This window comes from Choristoneura fumiferana, chromosome 8 (genome assembly GCF_025370935.1).
Source record: "Choristoneura fumiferana chromosome 8, NRCan_CFum_1, whole genome shotgun sequence".
NCBI lineage: Eukaryota > Metazoa > Arthropoda > Insecta > Lepidoptera > Tortricidae > Choristoneura > Choristoneura fumiferana.
The window spans coordinates 17881568-17900543 of NC_133479.1; the positions used below are offsets into that span (position 1 = coordinate 17881568).

The following is an 18976-nucleotide window of genomic DNA, read 5'->3' on the forward strand; positions in this document are numbered from 1 at the left end:
ATAACACATAGGCAATAACTCGATTTAAGACGTGAGTTATCCGGGTCTTTATATTTAACACATAGGCTATAGATACTTAGTGCCACCGGAGTTGATGTCACGTACACATGAACAGCCGTGTAATGACAGCAGGATTTTTAAATTTACTCATTAATATCTTTCATTCTCCTTTTGTGCAATCAGTTATTTTTGTAGCTCTGTGTGTAATCATTCACTTCAACTCTCGTGGCACTACCTATACGCTTTATCCTGATATATTCCCGCGGTTGTCGAGTCTTAAGAACACTTAGGTGACTATGTATGCCTCAGTATTCGATGTTATTTTTATTTTTTTCCTTTCTAATATTTTTCCCTGTGTATCGAATATGAGTAAATCTTTCTCTCTTTTTCTCTCCCTAATGTGGCGTCGTAATAACTCGATTTCCATCGGGTTTCCTAATTTTTTTACGAGACATCAGTGATGTGATGATCAACATCCGAACAACAAACTCACGTTTCTCACGAACCGAAGTGACGACGACCGGATGGCTAAGTGATTAGAGAACCTGACTACGAAGCTTGAGGTCCCGAGTTCGATTCCCGGCCGGGGCAGATATTTGTATGAATAATGCGAATGTTTGTTCTCGGGTCTTGGATGTATTTAAGTATTATCTATATAAGTATGTTTATCCGTTGCCTAGTATCCATAGTACAAGCTTTGCTTAGTTTGGGACTAGGTCAATTGGTGTCAAGTGTCCCATGATATTTATTATTTATTTATTATTTCATTCTCCGAGGTTTTTATCGAAAATATTCACTATATTTTACTGAAAAGTTGCTGGTAACTATTGCCCTAGATACAATTTTTTTTATCTGCGAATAGTACTTGAGTAATAAAGACTGCTCCGCATTGTTTTTTTACGCAAAAAAATCTCAAATGCGACGTCTGCCATCATTCAAATCAAGTAAACAATGTTCCTGAGATCTATTTGTGGTAAGTAAACTTTAAACAGATCGCTTTGTTCTTTTCTTTTTGTTTCCTAATATTTACAAGAATTGCATTCACTTACTGATATAGAAATGGGAGTGAAATTTTTAATTTGCATTTTCAATAAAATATTTTTTTAAGTTATAAATTTTGCCCTATCCTACGAATAAATAGTTTCCAAAGGGCAGAGAAATAAACACAGCTACTTTCGATTTTATTTAAAATGTTTTTATGTTCGTTTTAATCGCTTACCATCAGGCAATCCGTTTGCTCGTTTGCCCCTATTCCATAAAAAAGTACTGTTGAAAGAAACTCCCAAAAATATTTTATACAGTCTGTGCCTTTTGCGAAATCAAATCAAATGTCTTCCTTTTCCTATTCTTGCTTCATTCGTTAACGTGACTAAGAAATCCTTTGTGTTAAAATGACATAATGCTCGCTATAAATATAATTGATAAATTCGACTTACTTATCAGGATACATTAGGAATAAAAGGAAAAGCACGGATATTTACAAATTAATTAAAATAACTGTAGGTACACTTGAATCGCGTTGATCACTCTTTTTGACTGTATCGGACATTACGTCTGCGCCTGGTTCTGGCAAATAAAAAACAGCTCCAGACATAAAGTAAACTTTAATAAATCAAATTAGTTCTAAGCAATTCGCCGCGGTGTATCTAAACAAAAATATTCCCGCCTAATTGCACGTAGGTACGAATAAATCTTTTCATTTGTACAATCAACTAAAATAGAACAGTGGTTGACTAGCATCTGTTGCATGGGGACGTGTGTGTGCCGAAATTAAAAAAAACTAACGCGAATTGGCGGTAAAGTTTACGCGGGAAACTTTTTCGTATTTAACTTTTTTTTGTATAAAGGTTTTTAAGGGTGGCACTTTGTGGCCAGTTTTTAAATTCTGTTTTTAATTCGTGGTGTGACTGAAAATTTTCCCAAGTGTTTCCGTGTGAGACGATGCGTGACAAGGTCGATTTAGTGACGATTTATAGTGGGTGACATAATAAAATCCGGTATTTTTTGTGGCATAGTGATTCTTTTATAGTTCGCTCACCATGGCGGAAGGCGATAATCCTGTTGGAAAAACTACTTCAGGTAAAATTAATTGTACACGCACAGATAAAATTTACACTCGGCAGCGGCATTTTACTTAGGTGTTTTTTTATAGTTTTATCTGTGGAACAACTTCGCTTGGTTTTCCGTCGTGTAAGTTACATTAAGATTAGTTCCTTTTGTCTTGAGAAAAATATTTAACTAATATACGAAGAATAATTCAATAACATCAAGCTCGCAAACCCACACACGAAAAAATTTGTTATCGAGTGCTTTTCAGGAAAAAAACCATTTAACCTACATTTAATTTAGAAATATACAATCAAAAATCAGCAATAGTTTTTGTTCTGTAAAAAATACTATAATAATGCAACTTGATATAATAATACAAAGATTCGTAAGTTCGAAAATTGAACTTCGTATTATCGTTCCGATCCTGCTAATTAAATGATATTAAACAGCAAAGGAAGAGAGACGGTATGATCTTTGAATCTCGGATGTGTTGTACCTATTGTGTGATCGCGTCTCTTTTCGCGCCCAACTAACGACTATAATACTCGTTAGTGCTACGTGAATGAGACACGTTTTACTGAAATTGCTAAATTGACACAAAAATAATGTGGACTCGAGAAATATAGTGTCGACTCTACCCTAACTCTACTCAATTATTCTATAAAGCTTTCTTTTGATTTCACGTATCACGGTATTGTATTGATTAATTCGAAGGCCTGTTTTAATTGGTTGTTACTACACATAAATGCTTTTATTTATCCAAGCCAAATAAACCGCTAAATACCGAACGCGGCACAGCCGACCGATAAATCTTGATTTTCCTGGAAATTGCTATTGGAGGGAAAGCGATCCCGTACCAAATGATACACTTGTTTTTCGTAACAGGCTATTAAATAAACGTCTTTTTTACCTCGAGAACAAAATAGTAATTAATGACCATGTCTTGGTCGTAACGATAGGTACTGGCTGGATTTTTTTTTTATTCGACTGGATGGCAAACGAGCAAGTGTGGGTCTCCTGATGGTAAGAGATCACCACCGATCGTATTGTATAACTCTTTATTGTACATAAAACATATGAAAATAGCTGTTAACAAGAGAAAGAAATGTACAAAGGCGAACTTATCCTTTAAAGGGATCTCTTCCAGTTAACTTTTGAACGATTGAAAGAACATCAGAAACAAGAGACCGTAAAAAATCTGAAAATCAGGGCCACGGCTTGCCGTGGCATTATGCTGAGTGGGGACCTATTTAGCGTCATGTATGTTTTGTATTTGTTCTATGTTTGTTTTTATAGCGTTAAATAAATGTATTTCTTTCTTTCTTAAATACAAATACAAAGGACATTTTTTTTTATGTAACCTATTTGTTTTTCCTTTTTGTGCAATAAAGAGTATAAACAAACAAACAATATACATAAACGACTGTATAAAAAAACGGATTTATTTTTAATTGATTAGCAGCCAACGGTTTTTTAAAGAATGACATTTGAGGTTTTTAAAAAGTCTTGCACTCTTAGTGCATTTAGCCAACTGTTTCATACAAAATTATAACATTGGTGGTGAAAAGCAACAAATTTAAATGGTTTGTGCGAAACGAGTTTGTGTTATTTTTGTTAATGAGTTTGTGATTTATTCAGGATTATACAATACAGGGTGCGAATAACGAAGATAAACCGTATAAAGGTAAATCAAAAATATATGACTATTGTCAAGAGGGCGCTATTGTTTTTATTTTCGAAGACGACCAGATGGCCTAGTGGTTAGAGAACCTGACTACGAAGCTTGAGGTCCCGGGTTCGATTCTCGTGTCGGGGCAGATATTTGTATGAAAAATACGAATGTTTGTTCTCGGGTCTTGGGTGTTTACTATGTATTTAAGTATGTATCTATCTATATAATTATATTTATCCGTTGCTTAGTACCCATAACACAAGCTTTGCTAAGCTTACTTTGGGACTAGGTCAATTGGTGTGAATTGTCCCGTGATATTTATTTATTTATTTAAATGGCAATAGTTCAGTATAGTCGGAACAATGACATCTTGATTTGCCTACAACTTTTACCTGTCAGCTCTGATGTTAATTTGGAAAGGTTTTGTAGCGAAATAGTTTCATTCCCCAAGCGTTTTTTTCCACTAGTTTATTATAAACATTATTCACAATGATCCGTTGTTGACTACGAATCGTTTTGGGCATTTTTGTTATTGTTCAAAGAAACTGCCACAGTGACACTCATTATAGTGTTAGAAATTAATAATCCAATGAAATTTAGCAACATGGCGAATAAGTAGTCAATGAACTAAAAGAATTTCCTTGCTCACCCGCGACCTTACGATAGCTAAGCTTATGCAAAATATGCGTGTTCATGCAGTTCCTCCACCTCCACACTGTAAGAACACACACAAATCACACAAACCCATCTATCACCACCACCACACTACACTGACGCGTTTCGAACTCAACCAGAGCTCATCTTCAGAGTGACACAACCGTACACCATGCTACCAGTTGTTAGACTAACGAACCACAACCACCGTTTTAATTTGTCACTGTAACTCCTCAAGTACCCACATATATTTTATGAAACAAAACAAAACTACCCACAAATTATTAATAAATTTTTTAACCGTCCTTCAAAACTACCTTGATTTTTATTTATTTACTGTCAAGGCATGTTTTATTAACTACCATTGTTGAAATTAGATCCAAGTTATTAGATTAGTTATGACATGGACCTCCGCAAAGTAACGCCTGATTCAATAAATTATTTGAATAAGTAGTCATATATTTCTGGTCAGGCTTTAAATCTCGTAATTCTGTGACGGCTACAGACTATACCTAGTGCTATCCACGAAGACGCGTGATTTTGTCAAAATTAGCAATTAATGACATTGTAATACGAACCACGGCACGCGTCATCGTGAATGACTCTACCTCTACCTATATGCCCCTACCGCGTTAATTTTCTTAAGGGAAGATTCGTTTTGCGCATAAATTTCACCCCAAAATAGGGTCAATTAAATAGAAAGGCTAAAGACGTTCATTTGAATTGTAAATTTAATAATTACGAGACCGCTAATGAATATAATTTGAATAAATCCTCATGGATTAGATTATAAATTATCTCAGCATAAATCCACGGTACCTACTAAGGTTTTCATTAATTAAACACGAAACAGTGTAAAGTATTATGTGTTTTCAGGTGCCGGATAAATTATTCCAAGTTATGAAAAGCAGATGGTAGCTAACTTTGTTCGGGGGTACATTATAACGTCACATGCGGTTTTCTAAGAGGTTTGCCATCTGCGAACCTTAAACCAATTGATGTAATACAAACTATATAACTCAGTGCTTAAACCCCGTGCTTAAACCGCTGTACAAAGTTATCTTGTAACTTTTAAATGAAGAGTTTACGTCCAACTTTGACGTTGATATTCTGTCACAGGACTATGTCTCAAGGACTGTTATAAATAAACAGCTAATGTGCATTTTTATAGCCACTACAACAACAAGTGATAGGCATATTTTTAAAATTAAGTTATAAATTGAATTAGAGTCAAACTAATCTAAAATAATCCATTCGAACGTTTTCCTCAGAAGCATGGCTCTACCAACCTTGGATTTTTATATTTTTTGTATGGAACCTTTGTGCTACTAATGTCATGTTGAGATTCTATACTTCTAATTCGATTTTATTAATTTCAATTAATTTTAGTCAAGATAATCATAGTGAAATTATTACAAGAGTTAGTGAATCTAGACAGAAACGAAAGAAGATGTTGCGGGAGCAAATACCTACCTTAAATCATAAAGATCAACACATGAACTTGTTATTTATTTCTATAATAACTTTAGAGCATATGATTGTAGATTATGCAAATATTAATAGATTTAATTTAGGATATGCCATGACAGATCGAGAGATCAGAATGCAAGAGGGCGGACGGAAGGATATCAATTATCAAGATGCAGAAAACATTGACAGCTGTCACGTGACATTATAAGTTTGACTGTACTATAATCAAGGTTATAATTTAGTACTTTACCAAAATGACAAAAATATCTTTACACCTTTAAGCCATTAACCAAAGGTCGGTATTATTTTGACGCTATAGCTGTTTAAGCCCTCGACTGTATGTAACAGACCAGTGATGTTGTTTATCAAGCACTCCTCTGGATGACGCAACGACGAGCGTTTTGGCGAAGGGGTTGAATTATGCTTTGACACCAAAACGAATTCCTTATGAGACCGTAATCAGTAGCGTGGAGGAAGCAATAATGCGCAATAAAGTGACTTCTAGTGACGCCGATGTTCTAAGGCAGGATGTTGCGGTTATTTTAAGAAGGGCCAGGTTACCGAAGAGCAATGTCACTGCGGAAGAGCGTTTGGCTTTAAGTAATATAAGGAAGAACCAGGAGGTGTTTGTGCTTAAAGCGGACAAGGGTAATGCCACTGTGGTGATGGACTCTAGTGATTACGAGGGTAAAATAAGGTTTTTGTTGGATGACGATCAGGTTTATAAGCCAGTGTCGTACAACCCTACGGCCAGAGTTACGCGCCGTATAAGGACTGTTGTCAAAGACTATAAGGATCTGTTTGACGATGATGATTTTCAACGCCTTCACAAGCCGAAGATCGTGCAGCCGCCGAGGTTGTATGGGTTGCCGAAAGTGCACAAGACTGGCGTGCCCCTGAGACCTATCGTAAGTCAAATTGCTTCTCCTACTTACGACCTGGCGAAACACGTAGCATCAGTGTTACAGCCGCTTGTGGGGAAAACGTCGTCTTACGTCAAAGATTCTCGCCATTTTGTGGAAATTCTCAGCAGCATTAGGTTGGAACCAGAAGACGTTATGGTGAGTTTTGATGTGGCCTCACTTTTCACCAATGTTCCTCTTAAAGAGTGCTATGAGATAATTCGAGGGAAGTTAGGTGAGAATGGCATGTCAGAGTCCTACATGGTATTGCTCAGAAACTGTTTAGAAGGGAGTTACTTTTTGTATCGAGGACAACACTATCTACAGATTGATGGCGTTGCCATGGGTAGTCCCGTGGCTCCGGTGATGGCCAATATCTGGATGGAACATTTTGAGACGTTAATAGATCTTCAAGTGTGGAATATTAGAGTGTGGAGGCGGTACGTCGATGATGTTTTCTGTGTTATGAAAGGTGGGAAACCTGAAGTGGGACAGTTTCTGGCATATCTCAATTCGATTCATACGAAGATTAGTTTTACTTATGAGTTGGAAGAGGGACATTCATTAGCTTTCCTTGATGTGAAGGTAATGGCGGGGCGGATGGTTCTTTGGCACATACCGGCTACAGGAAGCCGACGCACACAGATAGATATTTGAACGCGTCGTCTCACCACCATCCCAGACATCTCCAATCCGTTGCGAGTTCATTACAAAATAGGGCATTTGATTTGTGTGACCCTGAATTTGTTAAAGACGAGTTGAGACATGTTCAGGAGGTACTAAAGCGTAACGGATATGTGGTAAATAAATGGCAGCCCAGAAGGAAACGTAGAACTAGATATCCTGATGTGGCTAGACAGCCTGCATATATGCCTTATGTGAAAGGAGTGACGGACAAAGTTGGAGCCGTTTCAGGTAAGTATTCCATCAAGGTGGTGTACACGCCTTTGTCCAAAGTCGCGAGGCATATTAGGACACCCAAGGATGTCGTTCCCTTCCAAACACTGGGTGTTTATTTGGTTGATTGTAGTTGTGGTATTTCCTATATCGGACAGACGAAAAGAACAATAGATGAGAGGGCCAAGGAACATATTGCAGCTGTTAAAAATCGCCAGGTAAACAAGTCAGCCATAGCCGAGCATTTGTTGGAGTCAAGTCCAAACTACTGGATTTAGCTTCACAATCCCAAAATTCTGTCCACGGAACGTCATTTTTACTCAAGAATGGTACGTGAAGCGGTTGAAATAAAAAAAGCATAAGAATTTCAACGGGACGATGGGTATAAGCTTTCATCTTCGTGGAATGCTGTTATTAATAAGTGTCGGCGTCGGGATGAATGTTCGGGGGACGATCGGACGTTGTTAGTGTTGTGTGTCGGTGTGATAGGGTGACTAATAAAAGTGACCAAGTGCGGGTAGTTCGTGATACGAGTGCCGGCACTATTAGTGATCAAGTGCGGGTAGTTCGAAGAACTCGCGCTGCTAGGCAGACTTGACACCCCACACTTCAGTCTACTCGTGACCACGGCAACTGTAACGTTGCCGAAACGTCGAGGTAAATATTACTTGTATAATAATAGCGTGATAAGTCCCGTTTGTGGTATTTTGACTATGTATGTAACAGGAAATTATGTAGGTAACGTTGTGTTTACGTATGTATATAGGACAGCCAATATTATAATACTTATGTCTTGTTCATAAGATAGTTTTCACGTGTTTCATTTGAAATTTATATAAATTTGGATGATCATTTACAAATGACAATGTTACCATACGGCTTCATCTTTGAACCACTTACACGAGTTCTTAATTAGAATTACTGTCCAAGATAGCAAATGTGTCTAACTTTTTACTGACATTTAATCACATTAAAACAATATTCAATAATTTAACTGATATAATATATCTATAATATTTATTTTAGGTTGAAATCTCACTTTTATTTTCATTAAATCTATTTGTGATTACATACGCAGATTTCTTTTTTGTGCGTATCAATGACAGTCAAATCTCAGACGGACGTTTTATTTTTAAATCTTTTTTAATATTAGTTGAATGCCAGTCTTTGTTGCCAGTACACCCACAGTATCACTGGCCGAATATAAACGCGAATGAATTATCAAAGCAGGGTCGCCATCCCGAACATTAAATAATTCACAGAATGTCTTTGGCTCGGATTGAATTTAGAATTATTTTGTTTTTCGAATACAGGGAGGCGATCAATTTTTGCTTCATTTATTATCTATAGGGATCTACTTTAGGCTCCTAAATACCGGGTGTGGCCTGTAATATGAGCAAATAATTAAGACATAAATCTTACTCGTCAAACTGAACAACATTAGTTCAGCGACTAAAAATAAAATTAGTTTTTAATTTTTATTACATTTTTAAGTTTAATCGAAGAAGCAATGTAAAGCAAAATACTTGATGTTTGTAGGGTGACAGGCGACGTCAGTTGGGTTCTAGGATGGCGTACATTGATAGCAGTATTTAATTTATATGAAAAAGGGAAAATTCAAAGACTCCATTATTTTTAAAAGTCGCTCAACTAATGTTGTTCAGTTTGACGAGGACGATCTATGTTTTAATTTTTTGCTCGTATTACAGTCCACACCCGGTATAAGCAAGGGGGGCTAGTACTACGAAATTTGAAAATCGAAGTTTGTATCGTACAGTCTGTCTTGTCTGTATTTAGTACTTTCGTATTAAATAATAATGCGTACAGTTAAAGTAAAAAAAGTTAAAGTATAGGTCCAGTGACCTGCTCTCAATGTCACTGCCAATCGTGCTGTCATAATGCGACAAAGACCTTAATGAACGTGTCAAATATGGAACTAACGCGTATCTTACAAAATTATTTTATTATTCTTGAAAATATAATCCCAGCCTATATACATCCCACTGCTGGGCACAGGCCTCCTCTCAGAATGCGGTGCGGTCCCAGTGCGGAATTGCTTAGCAGGTTTGTGCAGGTTTCCTCACGATGTTTACCTTCACCGTAAAGCTCGTGGTAAATTTCAAATGTAATTTCGCACATGAATTCCGAAAAACTCAGAGGTGCGAGCCGGGGTTTGAACCCACGATCCTCTGCTTGAGAGGCCATAGGTCAAACCACTCGGCCACCACGGCTTCTTATTGAAAATAATAATAATAAAATAATACCTACCTAATCACTGAGACCAGGGGTACCAGTGTAATATTACGTGGCGCGACTGACGTAGTGGACGTAGGTAACTATTTGTACGGACTCTATTTATTATTCTCGTGTTAAAAAATACGACGACCGGATAGCCCAGTGCTTAGAGAAGCTGACTACGAAGATTGACGTCCCGGGTTCGGTCCCCGGCCGGGGCAGATATTTGTAAACTCCAATTCAATAGAATCTGACAATCCTGTAGACACTTCCAGCCTACTAATATAAACACCGGGCTGCCTAAGGCTTTGTGATGTGACTATTATTCTTTTTTGATTCCTTTTAGATGATAATTGCAACAACAGGGACATATATAATCAAGTGTGCCCACGATAGGGTGTCTTAAATATGTAGAAAATTGACAGATTCTATTGAATTGTACTTTATGAATAATACGAGTGTTTGTTCTCGAGTCTTAAGCGCTTCCTTGCTTGCTTAAGTATGTTTATCCGTTGTCTAGTATCTATAATACAAGCTTTGCTTAGTATGGGACTATGTAGGTCAATTGGTGTAAATACATAATATACTTTATTGAATCAGGCGTTACTTTGCGGAGGTCCATATCAATACACACATACACACACACGTACATGTACACTAGTGTAGTGTGGTGGTGGTGTTAGATGGGTTTGTGTGATTTGTATGTATTGTTACAGTGTGGAGGTGGAGGAACTGCATGAACACGCATATTTTGCATAAGCTTAGCTATCGTAAGGTTTCGGGTGAGCAAGGAAATTCTTTTAGTTCATACATAATATACTATCTGCAATATAAAAAATATTTATTTTTTTAATTTTAAAGCGTTTGAAATACTACTTAATACTGGTAACCAACTTCAACCGTCCGATAAATAACCAATTAAATAAGGGTAGTATTTAAACGCACATCAAAAAAGTCCTTATATTATACAAAAAAAACGAATTCACATCAAAATTACTGATTGCACAGCAAAATACGTCACTAAAATATTACGTAATAAACTGCAACATATCCGTGGCGTACCGCTATTTATCTTAATGTAAAGCATTTTTATTATTACACAGCTATTAATTACTAGGGTCTATTTTTTTGTTCCGTGGAATTCTGACAGTTCTTAGTGTTACTAGGCAAAAAATATTTCCCGAAAATTTAAACGAAATTAAACAAAAACTAGGAAATAGAAAGCACAAATTCCTTACTATACATATTAAAATTTGAAATAATGTAATAAATCATTAATTAATACGTAGTTAGAATAATTTTGGATCAAACCGTTTAGATGTAATAAATTATTTATTTAACCCTTTTATGAGTAAAAAATAAATTGCCTCTGGTATCATTGCAATGACTGACATGGTACCTATATCGCAAACCTTCGGATCGGTCTTAAATTATAATTAATAGTTATTAAGTTTCAATCTTTTTTATGTTTAGGTATAATTATTTTTGTGTTTGTGTTTCAATGTTTGTAATTTACAATTCCGTAGACAAGGTACATAGTTACTTAAAAAAAAATCGACAAATGTCATTCTTCTGTCAAAAAATATTAGTCATTCGGCTTCTGACTTGAATGTTTGAATGTGCTCGCTACTTTACTCGATATTCTCACAGGATCGAGATAAAATCTCGAAATCTCATCAGTTGGTTATGGAGTCATGAAATTTGTAAAATCCCGGAATTACAATTCAACTGCTGTATTTATTTATTTATTAGGAACAGTTACAAATTACAAACAGATACTATTGTAATAGATACTAGACATGGGTGATCTCAACTCCGCGAAGTGATCTGACTCACTAGATCCAGCTCCGGTGTCGGTACCGAATCCGACTCCTTTATTGACTCCGGTTCTTCCGAGCGATTATTAATTTATCTATGGCCGATGCGGCCAGGCCCGGTTCGGTAGGTACCAAGTTCAAGGTACTGAACTGAAGTACCGTTTCGTTTCGTCCTTTTAATGTTGAAAAATTCAAAATTGTGTATTTTTTAAAGAACTATGAGCTACTTTAAGAACCTACTAGTTTTCTGTTTGACTATTTGAAGCTTGAAAACAGTGTTAAATATGCGTCGCCCGCTCCGGTCATATTATATTGTGTTTTAATTCTCATTTATTTCCAATTTAACCGAGCGAGAAGTCCGTCCGACCAAACGTAATAAGATCCGATCCGATCCGATCCGAACCGAGAGTGAAAGCGGAGCGAGTGAGTGTGTCGGCGATCACGAGCCGCTCGATCCGGCCGGACTTGGTCGGAGTTAGTAACTCCGGAGTCGATAAGATTTGAAAGGAGTCATTAAGGGATTCGGATTAGAGACATTTATACTACACAATCAAAGTTTGTAACTTAACTACAACTGTCCACAACAATCATAATGTGGCTAAAGGAGCATGCAAGATTAAATAAGTTTAATACTACATTATTGCTAAAATAAATGAACCGTGGGCAAAGTCTAGTGAAGAGATTTAAAATAACAAATGTTTGTTATCTCTGAAACGTCAAAATTTGACATCTGTCAGAATTCCATGGAAAAAAATAAGGTATAACGCACATCATACCTTGCAACTTTTTTTTTAATATAGCTATAGAAGCTATATAACATACAGCAGTTTACCTACATGATACAGCATTTTATTTGACATATCACCTTTATTATTTATTAAGTACAACATAATGAGATCTGCAATAAAGTATAATTAAAAATCCCCTTGTTCAGCCGCCATCAGACATTTCGAAGCGGCCAAGGTGATCAAAAATGTCGAAACATGAACTGTAACACCTTAATAATAGAGGGTATATTCTATAATAATTACCTATAAATTTATTTTCAGTATTTATATACTTTTTTACATCAAATAAATTACATAACCAGCACTAGGAGGGGCCAAATTATTTTGTAAATAAATTAGGTTCTCGCAATGGTACACCTAACGCTTCTTCGCGCTCCGCTCGTCGTTGTACCTAATTTTCCGGTGCCAAATTAGGATACTTCTTTTGCTAGTTATGAGAATGAGTATCACCTACGCACGCTCTAGTTAATTTGCTGTGCAGTCAGTATTTTTGATGTGTTTGTAGTATTTTTGTATATTGAAGATTGATGTATATTTTCAAATTATCTGCAGTACTAAATTTGCTAAACTTTTAGTTTATTTGTATTGAAATAATTTAATTGATGTACAAAAGTATATAAATAATAATAATACTTAATAATAATAAATTCATTTATTTAGGCCATACAATAAATACCTTACAGACTAACATACATATTTATAATCAATATTTAAAACTAAACTTATAAATGATGAGAATAAATTGATAGGCAATTATTTATATGATGTGCAATTAATAATATTCCATTAAATAATTAGTGCCTTTGCTAATAGCGTCACTCAAAATCGTAAACTCGGTTTGCTGTTTATTTTCAATCGAGGCAAAATGACTGGAACGCTCTCCGTAAACACGACGCGTAGTGTCAACCTGGCTTTTGAAGTCGCTATTTGTAACTGAGCACTTCAAACTTCAAAGAGTTGCTAGAGTATGTGCTGGCTGTTTGCTACATGTTCCTGTGCCTAATTAAATTACTAAGTTTAAATTTTTTCCAGATTATTCGATTTTTTGCTAGTACTTTTCGATTTTCAGATGGAACTTTACTGTTATATGCTCAGTTTTATAATATCCCACTAATCCTACTAATATTATAAATGCGAAAGTTTGTGTGTGTGTATGCTTGTTACTCCTTCGCGCTAAAACGGCTGGACGTATTTGGATGAAATTTGGTACTTATGTAGATAGCTGGAATAACTTAGGCTACTTTTTAATCTTGATATTAACACGGGATAGGGATAAAGTCTCGAAATAACAACCGGTGGGCTTAGAGTCATGATTGGTATGTAGGTAGCTGAACGTCTGGAATAACACAAATGCTACTTTTTATTCCGATATTCCCACGGGATATGGAAAAAATCTTGAAATTTCAACCGTGGGGTTTAGAGTCATTAAATTTTGTACAGTTGTTCTTAACACAACCTCAATGAAGGCCACGATATAATTTTTGGGATTTCCCAGGGGAATTTTGTAAAATCCCGGAACTTCAATTGTAACTACCAGATCGAATAGTTTACACGTGCGAAGCCGCAGGTAAACTCTATCCTTCTATTATAATATTAGAAATACAAAAGTTTATAAGTCTGTTTGCTTGTTTGTTTGTTGCTTCATCACGTCTAAACCACTGAACTGATTTAAATAAAATTCAGTATACAGATAGTTTGAATCCCGGAGAAGGACATAGGAAAATTTTATCCCAGAAAATTGCATTATACTAGTGATACAAGAATTCTGCGCGGACGGCGTCGCGGGTAACGGCTAGTCTAAAATAATATTCAACAACAAGAATAAGGTACAAGGTATTCCATAAGTTGCACAACAATTTCAAGATATTGCGATTTTTCTGAATTGTTGTAAAATATTCACTTGCATTATGGTCTATTTCTGAAACAGATACTAAAATGACAGTCTGAAATGTCAAATACAAAAATAATGTGGCCAGCATAAAACGAACAGTGCTGCTCTATGATTTCGGTTTCCGATATAATTGTAAATAATCGGTATTTACATCATAACTAAACTGACAAAATAGCAACAAATATTAATAAAAAAGTAGGAGAATAAAACTAATTTAAAAATACAAACTATCGCAGTTGACCCGCGGCAAGGATCCCAGGATACTGGCAGCATTGCCACGCTGGATCGCGAGACTTAGGCACTTGTCCCACCGCCGACTAAGAGCGAGAAACGAGTAGAACGAGTAACTAGAAACGAGTGGGTGAGCAGCGAGAAGAGAGTGTAAACGAGTGTTCGAGTGCGACGGGCGATTACTTGCTCCACTCGACTCGCTCGTGCGGGGCGTCCGCCAAGCTGACATCGCTGAGCGAGTATCTATAGCTCAGCGAGTTTTATGCTCTTGTCGCTGCGACAAAAGATGTAAGAGCGAGTTCTCGCCGACAGTGTAAACAGCCAGCGATCAACTATTAATATATGTGTCTCTTTTACTCACACAGGCTCTTATATCTTTTGTTCGTTTCTTGAGCGAGGAAATAGTCGATAGCCAAATAGCCAATCGTTTCCTCGCTGGCGGTGAGAACAACTGCCATAGCCGTTGGGCCAAAGTAGGAGCCAGCCCTAGATCACAGTGACATGGACAAACTTTTGGACAAGTTTCTTTGTTTGAGACGACCACGGGCCCAAAGTCTCCACAGAGCGCCTACAAATTCGTAATTAGCGCATAGCTGTGAGTACTTTCTGGACTTTATTATTTGCGCTTGTTCGGCTGCAGCCCCAGCTCTCCGAGATGCTTGTGACGTTGAGACGGAGCTAACTATCCACGCACGTAAATTAAGCGAGACATTTGTTTTTGCACTAAAATGTTGGGACAGGGAATTCATTTTGTGTTAGTTTAGGTTACATTAGCATAAATAATTTACATAAAGAGATAATGAAGAAATTCTTCTCAACTAATCGGTATACGTATATATTAATAAGGAAAGAAATAAAAAGATATAACTACTATCTATTTTGAAAATATTTATGCACTTTTACGATAAGTAAAAAATCTAAGCACAGGTAAGAATAAGTTCATCATTTAGTGCCAACGTAAAAATCATAAGATAACTACATAATGGGAAAAACGGAGTTCGTATCGCACCGTCCCTTTCACTTGCGTTTAAATGAGTTAAGGAATTACAAGTTTAACATGCAACGATCCCTTTTTTTATTTACATCTAGGAATCCTAAATACTAACATAGAAAAACCATTACACGATTTGTGTACTAAAATGTTAATGTTAATAATGTGGTATACTCATGGTGTAACTACTTAGCTAATTTTTAGCTTTGGGTGACCTGGACAAGATTAATAAATAATGCGCTTAAATTGTCTTAGGCGGTTAGACGTTGTTATTTTAGGCCAGCGTAATTATGAATTCTTGGTTATATGAAAATCAATTATTTGTTAAGATTATGCTATGCTATGCTATCGTCATTGCTTTGAAACCTGCGTCAAACTAGCAGGTGACTGACGCATGCTGAGCTGACGTTTACGTAAAATTCCCCTTCTGATTCCGTACAATTTAATAACGAAATAAGTTAATGCATTATTAAACTAAATTAATACGTAATTGCAAGTGACAAATAGGGAAAATTTCATAATTTTAGATATTTGAAAACAAATATTTACGTAAAATTCGGTTTCCCTCAAAGTTTTATTAGTCAGGTGTGAAATTTCCCGCATTTGCTTTACCCTTTAATTTCTTAGTATTTTTATAACTCTAGAAGCATTTTTATTTTCTTTATTATCTCCGACGCAAAAAGGGTGTTATAAGTTTGACCGTTTGTGTGTCTGTGTATTTGTCTGTGGCACTGTAGTTGCTAAACGTTGAACCGATTTGAATGCGGTTTTTTTTTTTAGCAGTGATTCTTAGACATAGTTACCAAAATCGGCACTGTCGTTTTTGAGATATTGAACTTTGAAGTGACAATGTCAGAGGTTTTCAACTCTTTTGGTTGATTAGGTTATCTTTTAAAGAGTAAACATCAGTGGTAGTTTTTTTAGTGTACTGCCGTTCACTGCCCAAAAAACTTATCGCAGTAGTTCATCTCCCAAACGAATCTTTAGCATAATTATATTTCGCATTTTATTCATTTGGTCAAATTATCCTTTGGCAAAATTTTTACTTTGTCAATATTTTATTACGACACACGTTTATTAAGCAAACGTTTTCTTTTGGCTAATATTGTATTCCAAAAATGTTTGTACAAAATGCCATTTCGCACAAACCAACCACAGAAACCAACTGCTACCAGCAAAGTACGTTAGATTAGGTTCGAACTGCGTGTTCCACAGAGATGAACTGCTACCAGAAAAGTAGGTTAGGTTAGGTTAAAACTGCGTCCCCGCAAAAACGACCTGCTATCAGAAAAGTAGTTTAGGTTAGGTTAGAATTGCGCCCCCCCAAAACAAACTGCTCCCAGAAAAGTAGGTTATTATGTCATGCGATATTTTGGGAAGAGTACGTTATGCCAAACGATACATTTGACTAAATAATACTTGTTAATATGACACATGACTAAGTAATTATTTGTAAAACAATAATTAATAAATTATTAACTGTAATATTGCGATACGTTTTTTTGGCAAATGATAGTTTAAGTAGCTCTGCGGGATAGAATCAGAAATGATGATATCCGCAGTAGAACTAAGGTTACCGACATAGCCCGAAGAATGCGAAACTGAAGTGGCAATGGGCGGGGCACATTGCTCGCAGGACTGATGGCCGATGGGGTCAAAAGGTTCTCGAATGGCGTCCGCGGACCGGGAGACGAGCTGTCGTAAGCCTCCAACAAGATGGAGCGACGACCTGGTTAAGATCGCGGGATCGCAGTGGATGCAAAAGCACAAGACCGGTCTGAGTGGAGAGCCTTGGGGGAGGTCTATGTCCAGCAGTGGACGTCTTTCGGCTGACATGATGATGATGAATTTAAGTAAATATTTGGGATGTGATACTTTGGGAAAGTTTTTGCCATACATTAGTAATTCAGTTTTTTTACATTCATAAAGTGCTTTGTTATAGACAGAGCTAATATTGTTAACTAAGATAAGGTTCTATCGTTCAACAACATACAAGCAGGGACCGGAAATAAACAGCGCAACTGTTAAAATATGACATTGGTAGGCGCCTCGCACAATGAAATTTCTATTCCAACCACACTATTATACTACATTATAATGTCACTAAAAAATCACGGAACCTCCAAAATATGTCACAAAAATATATATTGAACAGCTGACATTCGGGCGCAGTGCCAAAAGTAAATTTAAATCCCAAACGTAGGTCAAGATGGAGGCCGAAAGGGTTTCCTTTCGAAAGATTCGAAATATGCGTTTGTTTAGGAACCTCATAAACTCATAACGTTTGTGGGTATGAGCAAAAAAGGTCCTCTTTCATTGCTTTATACAACGAAAGTCAATAGATAAGAATTTGGGTCAAATATTAATAAGGACCGTTAGCCTTCCGTCCGTCTGTATTTCCGGAAATCCCTGTACGGCTAGCATGAATAGCTGTGTCGTAGGAAGCTAACTGAAAATGTTTTGTCAATTATTGAGAAGGGTGTGGGGAGAGAGGGAAGACATTTTGTGATTGCGGAATAAAATGCCATTTTCGTAGGTAGTCATCAAATATTTTGGAGCTGCCAAGGTAGTCAAAATATCCGTACATGCTTCGACATTTTTGATCACTTTGGCCACTCCGAAATGTCTGATGGCAATTTTTCAAATAGCCTCTCGAGGAACAATTTTTCATCTTCTAGGCACAGACATCAGAATTTCAGGGCTTTTTTTAACATAAAACTGACCGTGAGTGACTCCTATCGCACCTGATGTTAAGTGCTGATGAGGCCAAAGGTGTAAACTACTGGTTCAGTAACAGCCTATTCACTCTTCTAGCCTTGAAGAGCCTAGATTGTACTTATACAGACGATGGGAGCGAATTCAATTCCTTAGCATTATTTTGTTTTGTTCCATGCGGACCCACTAAGAATCGAAAACTTCACACACCGACGAATAAGATAGAAGTTTCGCAGACAAGTGTGCGGTTTTCCTTCAACTCATGGTAAAATTACGAATATAATTTCGACCACAAATTCCGCAAACCCAAAAGGGTGAACCTGGGTTAGAAACGACTTGCAATTTATAAGCTATTATAAATATTAAGAATTCTCTAAAGTACAACTAACTATTTAATGAACAAAAGGCCACTGAGCATGAGAGTTTAGCGTTGTTTCGGGGTTTTAAATGGATTAATGAATCGTCAAATGAGTGTAGTCGTTGCATAAATTGGTCGTTTCGTGCTTTACAGCGAAATCAAAATACTCTCTGGGTAGTAAAGTGTAAACAATGGTCAATAATGAATAGCTTAAAATATAATTATGCTGAAGAACTGAAAGTGAAATAAGAATTACAGAAAGAAAGTTATTCGTGCATTAGGTACAATCAGCCAAATAAGTGGTCT

At 36.5% G+C, this 18976-nt stretch overlaps 1 protein-coding gene across 1 annotated transcript in view; it reads left to right on the top strand.

The window, feature by feature from the left end:
* Window positions 1–1739: 1739 nt before the first annotated feature.
* Window positions 1740–18976, top strand: part of LOC141430557 (uncharacterized) — a 124868-nt gene continuing 107631 nt past the window's right edge. The window contains exon 1 of the mRNA XM_074091308.1: window positions 1740–2079. Within this exon, the coding sequence (XP_073947409.1) occupies window positions 2040–2079 (40 nt within the window). The 5' untranslated portion in view covers window positions 1740–2039. The remainder of the gene's footprint in view (window positions 2080–18976) is intronic.